Below are 12,075 nucleotides of genomic sequence, written 5' to 3'. Positions count from 1 at the left end.
AATAAACTTCCATTTTGAACCGTTTGAAGGACAGTCGGCTTTTATGAAAATATTCCTCTGCAATCTTATCCAAGTTACAAACACATGATCAATTACATAGAGGCCAATATTGTGTGATCGATCCAACAGATTGTGAACACTGAAGAGAGGTTTCGTCACGCAACATTCGTACCAGACGTAAGTGCAATCAGGAAAATTCTCGATTGTTGACGATTTCCCGACATTTTGTACTAACAAATGAAATCGACCCCAAATTTGACGAGGATCACGATTCATGAATAATGGGTTGATTTGTGTGTCACATGAAAACTTACTGAGCTATTAACTGATTTAGAAATCGGAAGTAAATATAAACGCAAATTATCAAAAATCTAACAAGTGAGCTTTGTAGCACTTACGGTCAAATATCACCCCAAATAATTTTGCACAATAACTCCAATAAATGACTTTAGAAATAAGAAAAATAAAAGTATTTAAAGTTGGTGCTTTTGACAGCTGAAAAACCAGGAAAAACGATCGAAGGTTGCCTGTTCTAGCTAATCCACACTAATCCACAATGAATTGAATTAACAATAACAAAAAAAAGACAAAAGAAAAATACTCGATACTCACAACATATTCTCCTCACTAAATCATGATCTCGTCGTCCTCAAGAAACTCCCTGCTGCATTGAGAGCTGGCCTGGGGTAGTTCAAGTTGGCTGGGTAGTCGAATGATGCTGAGTCGGGTTCGGGTAGCTGGAGCACTGTGCAAGACACATAACTTATTTGAATCGTAGACAACGACGGCACGAGAGGAACCAAAAATAACCATATCAATATTTCCCCAATCAAGAGCGTGAGAAGTTCGATTACATTTTACATCCTACACGCCTACACTTGTGTAAACATTCCCACGTTGTTCAGGAGGGAGTCAGACGCTCCAGAACCAGATTGAGATGCTTGTTACGATGTCATGACAATGCCAATTCAAATTCAGCGGTCGAATTATGAACCAATGTGGCGCGATTTCTGAAATCGCGATAAATAATCCAACAAAGGAACTAAAAAATCTAAAGATAAAATAAAAAGAAACCAATATAAAAAAAACTTTAAATCACATCAGATTCAGTCCTGAACTTCATTTATATACTTGAAACACTTAGAAATTTTAGCAAAAGCTCGATGAGTTGCTCGAGACGGTATTTCACCCTGCCACCCCACGTCGCACACTCGCACTTTATTACCTGGAATTGACGAATTGTAGGTATTCTATTATTATTAGAAAGTGAGATATTACATCTGTAAAGTCTAATTTATGAAATCGTAAAAATACCACGATTCATTAGTAGAACTTTGTTCATAAAAAGTTCATAACGAGAATGCGTATATGTCACACACACACATACGATTTCCCGAATGGCTTTTTATGCGATGAATTTGTGCTCCAAAGAGAAAAACCGGTGGCTAGGATCTATTATTTCAGATATCGCTATTTAGCCATTTAAGCTTCATGACTAAAGAATCGCGCAAAATTTGGAAGAATATGACGCCATACTGGGAAAAACCAATATAACATCCTCTCAACAATCCTCTCATATGCCCAAAAAACTCGAAAAATCGAATCAAAATTTCGGCACGATTGAAAATCATAATAATTAAAAATGTAGGATAATAAATGGAAATAATAATAATAGGAAATATAAGATAATAAGTTATAGGATACGAGCCTATAACTAACTGTTACTAATTTTGCAGCTTCAATCGCAGTGTATAATAAGGCTGTTTGATCTGAAGAAAATTTTACTCGTCGTATTAACTTACTCGTACACTACAATTGGCAATAAAAAAATCAAGTCTACACAAAAAAAAATAATGGATTACAATATGTCCAAGACCCGATATAAACGATGAAAATCCATCACGAAAATTAAAACCAACTACTCGTAATCGAATCAGGTTTGACGTTTTACGAAAGGTAAGTTTAAAGTAATAGTTAGTCATTGTGAAAAGATGGCTGAAGAGGGCCATTACACCGATCACTATCATTCATAAGATGAGAAGAGTTCGACTGCAAATAAGAAGGTTCGCACATCCTTTCGTTTAACTGATTTTCCGATTGAGAAGAGTTTACCGGGGATTTTTCTTCATCTGCGCCTGTGTTGGCCGTGTTTGTGCTGGTATTACGAAGAAGTTCATTTTCTTTTTGAGCTGCAGATAGTTGGTCCCGTGTTTGGCGCAACTGTTGCTGTAGAAAATAAATAGTTGATTGCATACCTTCAACATCTTCATCCAATTCCAATAAGAATTCATCTAATTCTGAAAAATAAAAATAAAATGCTAAAATTAAAAGATAAGTCAGTACAGTACATTTAAATTATGATAAGATTCAGGCACTTTTGAGAAAACAAGTTTTGGTTCTAGAAACGAATCAATTCACAAATTATGAATCCTTCATTTGAGACAGAAAAAACAAATCAAATTTCATAACTGTGGCATTCTTATTACAAAACTTAATCAAATTAAAGAAATATAGTAAACAAAATTAATTCACCTGATTGAGATTTCTTCATCTCCTCACTGAAGTTTCGCTGAAGAGCTAAATCCCCTTCCAATTTAGCCAGCCTGCCAGAGGAAATCATCCTTCCTAGTTCTTCATTTTCTTGGTAAAGTAGTCTACATTTCGCCATTAAACGTTTCCCAGTATTGCTATAAGTTTTTTCAACAATAAAATTTAGAATAGAGAGGTGAGCTGTTAGTAACTTAAGATAGAATAAGACTACTATAAAGAAAAACCTGTCTGGAGTGAATTTCCAAGCGCTCAGTTCATTTTGAGTTTCTTCAAATGCTGATTTAGCTTTATCAAGCTCTTTACGCAAATGTTGGATTAGAACATTGACTGATGGATCTAACAGTGATGACCTCAAGGATGTTGAGTTACCAGCTTGTGATGATTTCAGTTCTTGAATTTGGACCTGTCATAATTTGTGAAAATAAGTAAATGGCACAGTAATTCTGAAAATTCATTAAGATGAATGTGATTGCATTCATTTTGATCAAATACATTTTCATTAAACTTACTATTAGATCTTGAATTTCTTGTTCTTTAGAGTTCAAACGCATTAAAAGAAAATTTTCCCTTCTTCCAGATTCAGATGAAATTGAATGTTTAAGTTTTTCTTCAAACTCTCGTACTGGAGTCAATGCTGATAGTAATTTAAATGAATGAAACAAATAAGCTACCGTAGAAACTGGTATGAATGTAGAAAATAAGCCAACCATTCTGAGCAGTTGATAGCTGTGACTCCAGCCAATTAATGTAGTTTTCCTGCTTCATCCATTGCTGATGTAATTGGGATTTGTCAAGATTAACTAATTCTTCATGAGTTAATAAAACTCTAATAGGAGAGCATCGTTCCACTTCACCCATTATTATAACGTGCTTACAGCTTGATGCTCGATGATCATTAACACTTGTCTCCACTCAATTTCAAAATCTGATGATAGCTACGGCTACAATGCAATATCCCTCTGCTGTGAATGCAACTGTGTATTCAGAAAAGTTTCGAAGTACCTTCCCACCCCCAGCCAGCCCCCAGCCCACCAGCACCAGAAGCAGTAGTTCTTCTTTTAACCCCGCACATTACCATCGGTATGTCCGTAAACCCGCAGTTTAGTCAAATTCTTGTAATAACGCGGAATATTGTCTGCTACTGAGTACTGACACATGTCTGGTTGTCCTTGTCCGTCTCACTCGCACAACGTGGAAAATAAAAGTTCTTTTTTTTTAATACAAATAAGATGGCTTCGGTGCAGTATGAATATTGCCCAGATCCAGAAGACAGCGATTTGGTTTTCAACATACCAGCAGGTACTTCATTTCTTTTAATTCCTTTGATGGAACTTGTGTGTTTCTCGTTACAACAAAGTGTTTATTTTTCTTTCCAGGAGATGAAACAAATCTAGCTGTTGAAGAAAATGACTCTGCGTCAGATTCAGATGAAGCTCCTGATGATGTATCCTTTAGTAAATCAAAAGTTGCAGCTCTTTCAATACTTAAAGCAGAGGAACAGTTCAAACGCATAACTAAAGAAGAACAAAAAAAACGAAGACAGAAAAAAGAAGCATTGATGAAAGAACAGAAAGCTAAAACCCTTCAGTCTTTGGCTTCAAAAAGGTTACCTGATAACTTAGTGGACGTCATTTCAGCTCAACCTGTTCAACAACAATCTCAACAAGATTCTGAGAAAAAGCAAAGAAAGAGAACTAAATCTGGGAATGCCTCCAGTGGTCATATAAGTATTTTTCGATAGCTTTTAAAATAAATGATCTGTTGTCTCATAAATTGCACAATTACTAGGGTTTGAAAAAGAACATTACATCCCATTGGAAACGGGAGAAGTGGAATCATCTGACTTTAGTGTTGCAGTTCTTGAATCAAGGAAGTGGAAAAATAAGTTTTCCAAACCAGGCTCCAGTGTTCCAAAGGATTTTCGTCATAGGATGTTGTACGGTCGATCTAACCGACGACAATCAAGTGAGACCCAAGTCGTTATGAAGCCAGAAAAAAAACGTATTAATATATATATTTTTGTTTGTTTTTTTTTTTCAGTCAAGGATATTGAACAAGCCAGAGTGAAGCAGGCATTGTCTGGTAAAATGCGATGGGTAGTTTCTTGATTTATGTGTTTTGGCTGAAAAGTTGTGCAAAAAAAAAATGTCTGAGGTGTTTCAAATAAATGACTTAAAACACATGTGAAGGGTGAGACAAGCCTCCAATTTGTACTGGAAGAAACCAAGTAAGACAAACATTACAGAACCATTCATTTGGGTTTCTGTTTTTAATAAAGAAACAGGATTCTGGCATGAAACGAAATATTCTTAATCTAGGATGACACTCGCACATCATGATTCCATGTTTAGTACACCATACAAGATTATTTCTGAGTCGCATTTTTGCACGCATATACATAATCAAAGACGAGGTTGACAAATGTCTATTGGATTTACAGTTTGATAAGAGAATCCAATGAGAAAGTGCGCTAAATCGAAGGAGCAAGCAATGAATCGTAGGAGTGAGCGAGTCATGTTTACGAATTTTACCACAGAGTTTCTATCTTCCATGGGAATGTTGCTGTCTCTAATTGTCTACGCATGAAGTTGAATAATCAAGACTCAGATAATAGATGAATTTGAACAAGAATGAATTTTCTCTGGAATTTAATTACAGTAGCAACTGGCAGTGGGAAATCTACTCGATGACATTCATTCATTTAGTTCATACATGTTTTTTCTTATCTGCTGAATCAATCTCTTCACGATAAATAGTGCATTTAGCACACTCACCACGACAAGTCGCATGCACACATTTACGCTATCATTCACACAACGTATACGTTCATAATCAAATAGCTAACGAATTGAGACTTGGGAGGAATAGGATGCGGAATGCAGCGATCGCGGAATGAAGCGTAATTTGAAAGTAATGAGTATTCGTTTTCTTTCCTGTCTCTGGCATTCAATGTTTAAAAAAAAACTAGCACTAATTTCAGTCATTATTTAAGAACCACAAGTTAACACGCACTTTCGAGTAGTCCGCGAGCCCTTCGTTTCCGATATTCTTGAAATTCTTCCTTCATGGCTTGAACCCTAGCTTCAATGTTTTCCGACCGTGCCGGTATTGGCCCAACCTTTCTATGGCGTCCTGGTCCAGGTCCAGAGGAATCTGTGGATAGATCAACAGCTCTAGTTGTCGTGGGTGGAATGAAAGTAGCCGTATGAAGCGTAGAATCCTGTAGCCCCGTCTCGTTTGGACTTTGCGTCGTGTCGAATTCGTAGTGGTTATCGACACTCGCATCCAGCAGAGATAGAGAAGGCGTGGCCAGTGCTTTGACGGGCCAGTTGACGTAAGTAGATTCGCCTGAAGTTATTTGGCTCGGTGGAGACGTTCCCCATAGCGTGGAAGAAGAGAAGTTAGTAGCCATGAGCTGTGATTGTCCGGATCCAGACTGTGAACTCTGATTTTGTTGCGATGTGTTTTTACTATCGAATCCGCTCGAACTCGATTGGCTTTGGGGAGAGTACTCAACTATTTGACTACGGCTTCGTTCACTCATTCGCTGCTGCGTCCGAGATGGACTCAGTCGAACTGCTATTGTTAGCGGTGAACGTCGCCTGGGTGAACCAAGAAGATCGGCGGTACGTCGAGGATAGTTTCCTGTGGGAAAGGGACCAGCACCTTCAGGGAAATGACGACTTCGTGGTGGCGAACTTGTTGCCAGTGGCCGCTGTAACGATGACGGATATGAAATTGTATACGGAAGTTGATGATAAACCGGTGGCGGTGGCGGTCGAAAAGGAGGTGGAGCGTGAAAATGCCTTCCGGCGGTATTCAGGAGCAAGCCGAACTCGTTTTGAACACGTTGCTTTGACCCACTGCGAGGTGTCTCAGTCGAATGGACTTCGGCGCGAACAGTACGCATCGTCTCTAGTGGAGGTGAGACTTGTCGTCTGGGTGACTGCTGGACAATCAGCTGCTGATGAATCGGTAGAAGGGCAGGAAGCTCGTGGATGTAGTTATTATTTGGCGTTACGGAGGAGGAGAGAGCGACAGCAGATGGGAAAAAACGGTTGAGCCTGTTTTGACGCGGAGGTAAGTCTGGTGTCTGTTGCTTTTGAAAAGAGGAAAGGCGAGACGAGAATGTGGTATGCAAAGATCGTTCTGCTGAGCTAGGATGACGAACCGAACTCATGTCGCTAAAGTTTGCTAAAGAGGGGGATAGTAGGAGTCCCGGACCTGGTGAACTAGATCTAATCGCTTCTTGGCGACTGCCAGGTATCAAATGATGAGGAGATGACGGCTGCGACGGGATTGCGTGTCGGCCGAATTGGGGAGAAGTTACTGTTGGATGGGATGACATGGCTAACGGATAATTAGTCGGTGGAGATATCATAGCCGGCAATATACCACTAGTAGGTGGTACAGGGCTTAGTTCCCTGCGTAAAATTGGCTTCGGTCGTGGCCAGATAAGTCGGTCGCCACCTATTCGGTAAACTCCACTTTCGACAACGGGACTTATAGCTGGTGAATAGGAGCCGTAAGTTGGATGGATCTGCCGAGCACCTTCATCGGCAACCACGAACTTGCCCTCTGGTGTTCGAGAAATCCATCCAGCTGGTTGGAGAAATTCGGCCTGGACGTTGTATCGAGCCTCCAATCGTCGTCTAGTGCTTCGCGTTTGCAACTCAGCCGCGCCGTACTCAAGCCAGTCGTCAGCATCAGTGGTAGTCGTTCCTGTTCCAAGCGGTAAGTTTCCTGTTCTCGTTGCTACCGACGTTCTTCCCGTTTCGTGATCTTGCTCCGGCAGCTCAATTGGACAAATGTATAGAACGTGGCGGATAGAAGCTGCTCCTCGCTTCAAGTGTGACAATCGCGTTATAGAGGGCAGTCGGCCAATCCATCCTCTGCGATGACATCAACCACATAGCAAACAAAACAAAGAATGCAAAAACATGAATTAGACTCGGGTATTTCAAGATTATTAAAGTGAATGTTGATTGTCGTCTAATAACTTGACGGCACTGGCAAATTTGAAACGTAAAGTTTTCCGAAAGCCTCCGGAGAACATTCGCTGGCGAGTGATATCGAGTGCGGGTCGAATAGCATGCTTTTTGTAAAATAAAAAAAAACTTGTGGCGGAATGGTTTTCCGAAAGGACTAGCAAACAAGTATATTCATCTTGGTTGATATTTGCACACATCAAACCGTCATTCAATTTGTTTTTCCTTCTTTGATAGGGAGTTTTATAATTCTGAAAGACAGTACTACGTGGTGTAAAATCGCAACTTTTAGCAGGAATGAAACAATTAGGCTTGAATGACAATTTCGGGTGCACGATAGGTAAAGTACAGTCGTGGGTGAAATTTCACCCACCACTATAAGTTGAACTTGCAATAGCCATATTAATACTTTCGTTCTAAAGTACATCGCATGTAAGTTAAGCCATGCAATTGGTCAATCTCTCTTAAGCTTTAACGACATCGAGACGAAAAATGAAACGTCGCTCACCTTTCCTCCTAGGTACCAGAAAGAGCAGCATGAGAAAAAAGAGAATACAGAGGAAACATCAGAATAGGTACAATCCAACGAAAAGCTAGCAAGACTCAGAAGTAAAGACTAGTTTTGTTTTTAAATTATCGTTCTCGGAAGCAACCCAACACCATTTTTGATTAGGAGAAGATAACACGTGAACTTGCACACGGTATTCCAGTGAATGAGATTGAAAGAAGTTGTGCCGCCAAGTGGTCGGGTCAGATCGTCGCAGTGGTATAGAATACAGTCAACCAAATGTGCGGCATCGGAAGGATCCCAGTGGTAAATTAATGAGCAATTCTTACGATGACTCGCTACGCTATTACGGTTGAGCATCAGACTAGCTATAGTAGTCGCTAAGATGCTTGCCTCGGAGGAAGAGAGCTCGGACGAGAGCCTACAGAAATCATTAGGATAGGTCAAACCACTTGGCTTTTTTGCTGGATTCCTCCACACGTACTGCTGACGACTTTATCTAAACAATTTGTCTTATACGCTATTCACAGTTCATCACTTCTCGCACTTTCACATACAAGGAACAAGAAATCTATTAGTTGAACACTGCTAGTAAGATGGAGTAGTTTTAGCGTTTCAGAAATTTTTCAATAATTTTTTGTTTGTTTTTCAACTAAGACAAATAAATGAAGAAGAAAAATTAATGCAACACTTACTTTCTGGAAGGCACTGACTTGGCAGGGCCCGTTTGACAGCCGTTTCGAGTATCTGCTGACATCTGACAGGCCACCATGCTGTAAGCTACACATTGATGTCGAATCATGCAAAAATAAAAGTGAATGAGTCAAATGTTCCTCACTCGTTAGTGGAGAAAAATGATTTTTTTTGTTTTTTTTTTGCGATGAAAATGTTAATATTAAAAGTATCGCGATGAAAAATAAAACAAGAAATACCATTTTCCTGTTCACGCCTGCGTCTCTTGTTCCGCTTATTGACACACTTTACTGTGCAAACAGCCAAAATGATGGCTACAATGAAAAAAAGTATTCCTCCAACGATTCCTGCAGTGATAGCTTTGTCTTTGATCTTGCGCTGGATGATGTACGAGACCTTTTCGCTTGAGGCCTGACTTGTCAACGTATGTGAGTTAATCCTGAACATATACGTCTTTCCAGGACTCAGATTTTTTACTAATAATACAATTATGTTAAATGTTTTCGTTAATGTAAAACGTGAAAGACCGAACTTTAATGGAATGATAAATACCTTGAAAGTTATTCTCTGTGGACTTCAGCTCTGATTTACTCAGCCGCCTCCATTGATCGTCGTAGCAATAATCCACTGTAAAATAGGCAATGGCTATATTTCCACGACGGGGATAGCTCCAGGAGAGTATAATTCCATCGGAAGTTTCGGTGATGGTTACATTCTCTGGCGCTATTGGGGGTGGCCCTGATATGAAAGAAAATTAATTCGAGGTCATTGAAATTTTTCTTGTTCGATAAAATTTCATTCGTATTTCTAAACTTGTCTACAATAATTCCCGTTAATGCGGAACGTTTGTACGACTCATTCAGAAAAGCAAATTAGTAACCGAAGTAAAACAAATCCAACCTGTTGGGCGAAATAAAGCAGGAATGTAGGTGGAACCACGAGCGTCAGTCGGGTAAACGATTACATTGTACTTCCGTAATTCTAAAACATAAACGAGAGGAATGAACTCAAAATGAAAACATAAATAAACTAAAATGCTGCAGGACAAAATAATTTTAAACTATTCACTTGATAAAAAGTCATAACCAAAAATTAGGAAAGGGAGCGTATAATAAATCTACGCGTGCACCGTGCAATATCCTGTTTTTCATTAGCTGATGGTTAGTTACCGTCATTATCTCCGCTATTCGACGGAGCCGGTGACGTGGTCGCTCGACTAGGACCAGGAGGAGGTGGATCAGGTGGTCTTTGCCCTGAACGCGTAGACATATAGATCGCATATGTAATTTTCACATTACAGTGAATCCGAGACACATTCAGCGCATTGCAATCGCTGTTTTTTTTTCTTAATTTTAATATGGTTTGGAAAATAAAACCCAGATTGATTGGTGTTTTATTGGGCTCATAGCGGGTTATTAATCTTAAATACGTTTAATATCGCTAATCGGGGATATACATATTTTTATGGCAATTAATCCTGTATACCTTTGGTGCGTTCCTTGATGATATTGCTGAACATTCCATCTCCTAAAACATTCTTGCCAATGACCTGGAACTCATAGGAAGTTCCCGGCTGCAGGTTGTGTATTACCGTCTTTGTATTGGTTGGTGGATCGACGTCGACAGGAATCCACTGCGTTGCTCCCTCTTGTCGGTACCTGTTTATAGTGGAATTTTATTTGTTAAAAAAAAAAAAAATAAATGTTCTGTCACCGTTTCTTAGCATTCAAGGACACAGAGGATCAAGTTAGCAAGAGCCTTACCAAATGACGTAGTTTTGTGAGTAATCAGATCCACCACTATAGCCCGGAAGCCACTCGAGGCTGACCGAGAATTCACTTGACTCGGTGGTAATATTGTAAGGAGCATGAGGCGTCGTTCCTTCGATGACCAGATGAGCAGTGGCGACCAGTGTAGCCACTTCGTTAGAGACGTGACATTCGTAGTAGCCGAAATCCGTCCGACGGAGCTTGCTCAGCGTCAATACGCCAAGTTCCTCCCGGGAACGGTCACGAGGCAGAGGCCGTCCGTCCATCTGTCCATCCAATTAGAGACAGAAACACATGAAGGATCTCTCATGTTTTTTTGGCAAAGACAAAATTGCTATCATACCCTTCTCCAAGTGACGCGGGGACTGGGAGTTCCTTGAGCCTCGCACATCATCTGAATGTCGTCGTCAATCTTGTGCTGGTATATAGGTTTGGGTCGAGTCACGAACGTAGGCGGCTCTCGGACAAGAACTTCCATAACAGCTGACGAGCCCGCAGTTCCATGGACGTTGTACGGCGTGCATGTATAACGACCTTGGTTTTCTTGCGACACCTGCATGGGCATCAATGAGATGGAAAGAAGCAATCGTAAAATATTCAACAGGATTCAGCTATGATCTATCGTCAAAAATAGAGCACCTTTTCAAAAAGTAACGAGCCGTTTTTCAGGACACCGACGTTGGGCGTTTCAAAAGGATCGAATATTCGTTTGTCCTTAGTCCACGTGATGAATTGAAATGGTGGATGGGCTTCGACGTGACATCGTACTACGCCCGACAGTCGCAATGGAAGATACTGAACCGTTGGAGTGAACGTCACTCGAGCAGGATCTTGAAATAGAACGAAATACAGGTGTTCACGTTATTCGACGAATGCTGAAGATATTACGTAATAGTAAAAAAAAAAAAAAAAAATCTACTTACATTCAACCTCTATGTAGGCCGACGCTCTCTGGGGTTCGCCGATTCCGTTGGTGACTTCGCATGAATAGAGCCCTCTGTCGTCCGAGTGAACGGGACTGATAACCAGAGTACCATCTCTTTTAAGTAAAGTGCGGGACTCGAGCCACGGGATCGAGCGCACAGCATGATTTTCACGGTACCAGGTAACGCTAAAGTTGCCAGGAAGGCCCCGTGCCTCACATGGCATCTCCAACTTGTCACCCTCCAGTCTGGTGACGTTCAATGGCGGAACGATTATTACTGCTCCTCCTATTCAAGCAAAGAAAACCATTTTTCAATCATTCAAACATATGTCGAAATTCACGTTTGTGAATTGTGATGCCCTACTACTTACAAGTTCTTATTTTAATGGATACCAATTCGATCAATAAGTTGACTACGGTAAGCCTACTGTACTGTACCTTACTGTACTTAAAAGTTCAGAAAGGCCTATTGAAATGCCATTGTATGATTTTTTTTTCTAATGCGGTTCCATCCAAAGTAAAAATAGAAAAAAAAATGGATGGGAAAAAATCAATGAATGGGAGTTCACGTGTAGTTGGAGACACGACACGCAATCACAGAAGGGAAAGTAAAAGTTTAAGGAAAAAGGCGTATTTCTTCGT

At 40.2% G+C, this 12,075-nt stretch overlaps 3 protein-coding genes across 11 annotated transcripts in view; 1 reads left to right on the top strand and 2 right to left on the bottom strand.

Annotated features, from left to right (window-relative positions):
• Positions 1–1,768: 1,768 nt before the first annotated feature.
• LOC124193178 (pre-mRNA-splicing regulator WTAP-like) lies at positions 1,769–3,529 on the bottom strand. 2 transcript variants are annotated; one of them, XM_046586869.1, is made up of 5 exons: positions 3,258–3,529; positions 3,060–3,184; positions 2,775–2,953; positions 2,533–2,687; positions 1,769–2,297 (listed from the first exon to the last, which is right to left on the bottom strand). In XM_046586869.1, the coding sequence occupies exons 1-5, from the start codon at positions 3,406–3,408 to the stop codon at positions 1,975–1,977; spliced, it is 933 nt and encodes a 310-aa protein (XP_046442825.1). In that variant the 5' UTR covers positions 3,409–3,529; the 3' UTR covers positions 1,769–1,974. The 2 variants fall into 2 exon arrangements, with proteins under 2 accessions (XP_046442825.1, XP_046442824.1); XM_046586868.1 differs by having other exon boundaries at positions 2,533–2,953; positions 3,258–3,524.
• A 146-nt stretch (positions 3,530–3,675) lies between these two features.
• Positions 3,676–4,732, top strand: LOC124193179. The gene is made up of 4 exons (XM_046586870.1): positions 3,676–3,849; positions 3,927–4,277; positions 4,339–4,515; positions 4,591–4,732. The coding sequence occupies exons 1-4, from the start codon at positions 3,780–3,782 to the stop codon at positions 4,656–4,658; spliced, it is 666 nt and encodes a 221-aa protein (XP_046442826.1). The 5' UTR covers positions 3,676–3,779; the 3' UTR covers positions 4,659–4,732.
• A 2-nt stretch (positions 4,733–4,734) lies between these two features.
• The window catches only part of LOC124193176 (protein turtle-like), a 39,550-nt gene continuing 32,209 nt past the window's right edge, over positions 4,735–12,075 (bottom strand). For 2 of the 8 annotated variants that reach the window (XM_046586859.1, XM_046586862.1), the window contains 11 exons: positions 11,432–11,719; positions 11,148–11,338; positions 10,852–11,061; positions 10,503–10,774; positions 10,225–10,397; positions 9,909–9,992; positions 9,640–9,720; positions 9,292–9,477; positions 8,979–9,215; positions 8,742–8,826; positions 4,735–7,442 (listed from right to left, as the gene is read on the bottom strand). In XM_046586859.1, the coding sequence (XP_046442815.1) occupies positions 5,552–7,442; positions 8,742–8,826; positions 8,979–9,215; positions 9,292–9,477; positions 9,640–9,720; positions 9,909–9,992; positions 10,225–10,397; positions 10,503–10,774; positions 10,852–11,061; positions 11,148–11,338; positions 11,432–11,719 (3,698 nt within the window). In that variant the 3' untranslated portion in view covers positions 4,735–5,551. Of the gene's footprint in view, positions 7,443–8,046; positions 8,055–8,375; positions 8,468–8,741; positions 8,827–8,978; positions 9,216–9,291; positions 9,478–9,639; positions 9,721–9,908; positions 9,993–10,224; positions 10,398–10,502; positions 10,775–10,851; positions 11,062–11,147; positions 11,339–11,431; positions 11,720–12,075 lie in introns of all 8 variants that reach the window. The other 6 variants (XM_046586863.1, XM_046586864.1, XM_046586865.1 and 3 more) reach the window with 6 other exon arrangements.

Source organism: Daphnia pulex, chromosome 4 (genome assembly GCF_021134715.1).
Source record: "Daphnia pulex isolate KAP4 chromosome 4, ASM2113471v1".
In the NCBI taxonomy this organism is placed as follows: domain Eukaryota; kingdom Metazoa; phylum Arthropoda; class Branchiopoda; order Diplostraca; family Daphniidae; genus Daphnia; species Daphnia pulex.
Note: the sequence above shows the minus strand (reverse complement) of the source record. Positions and strands in the feature narration are given on the sequence as shown.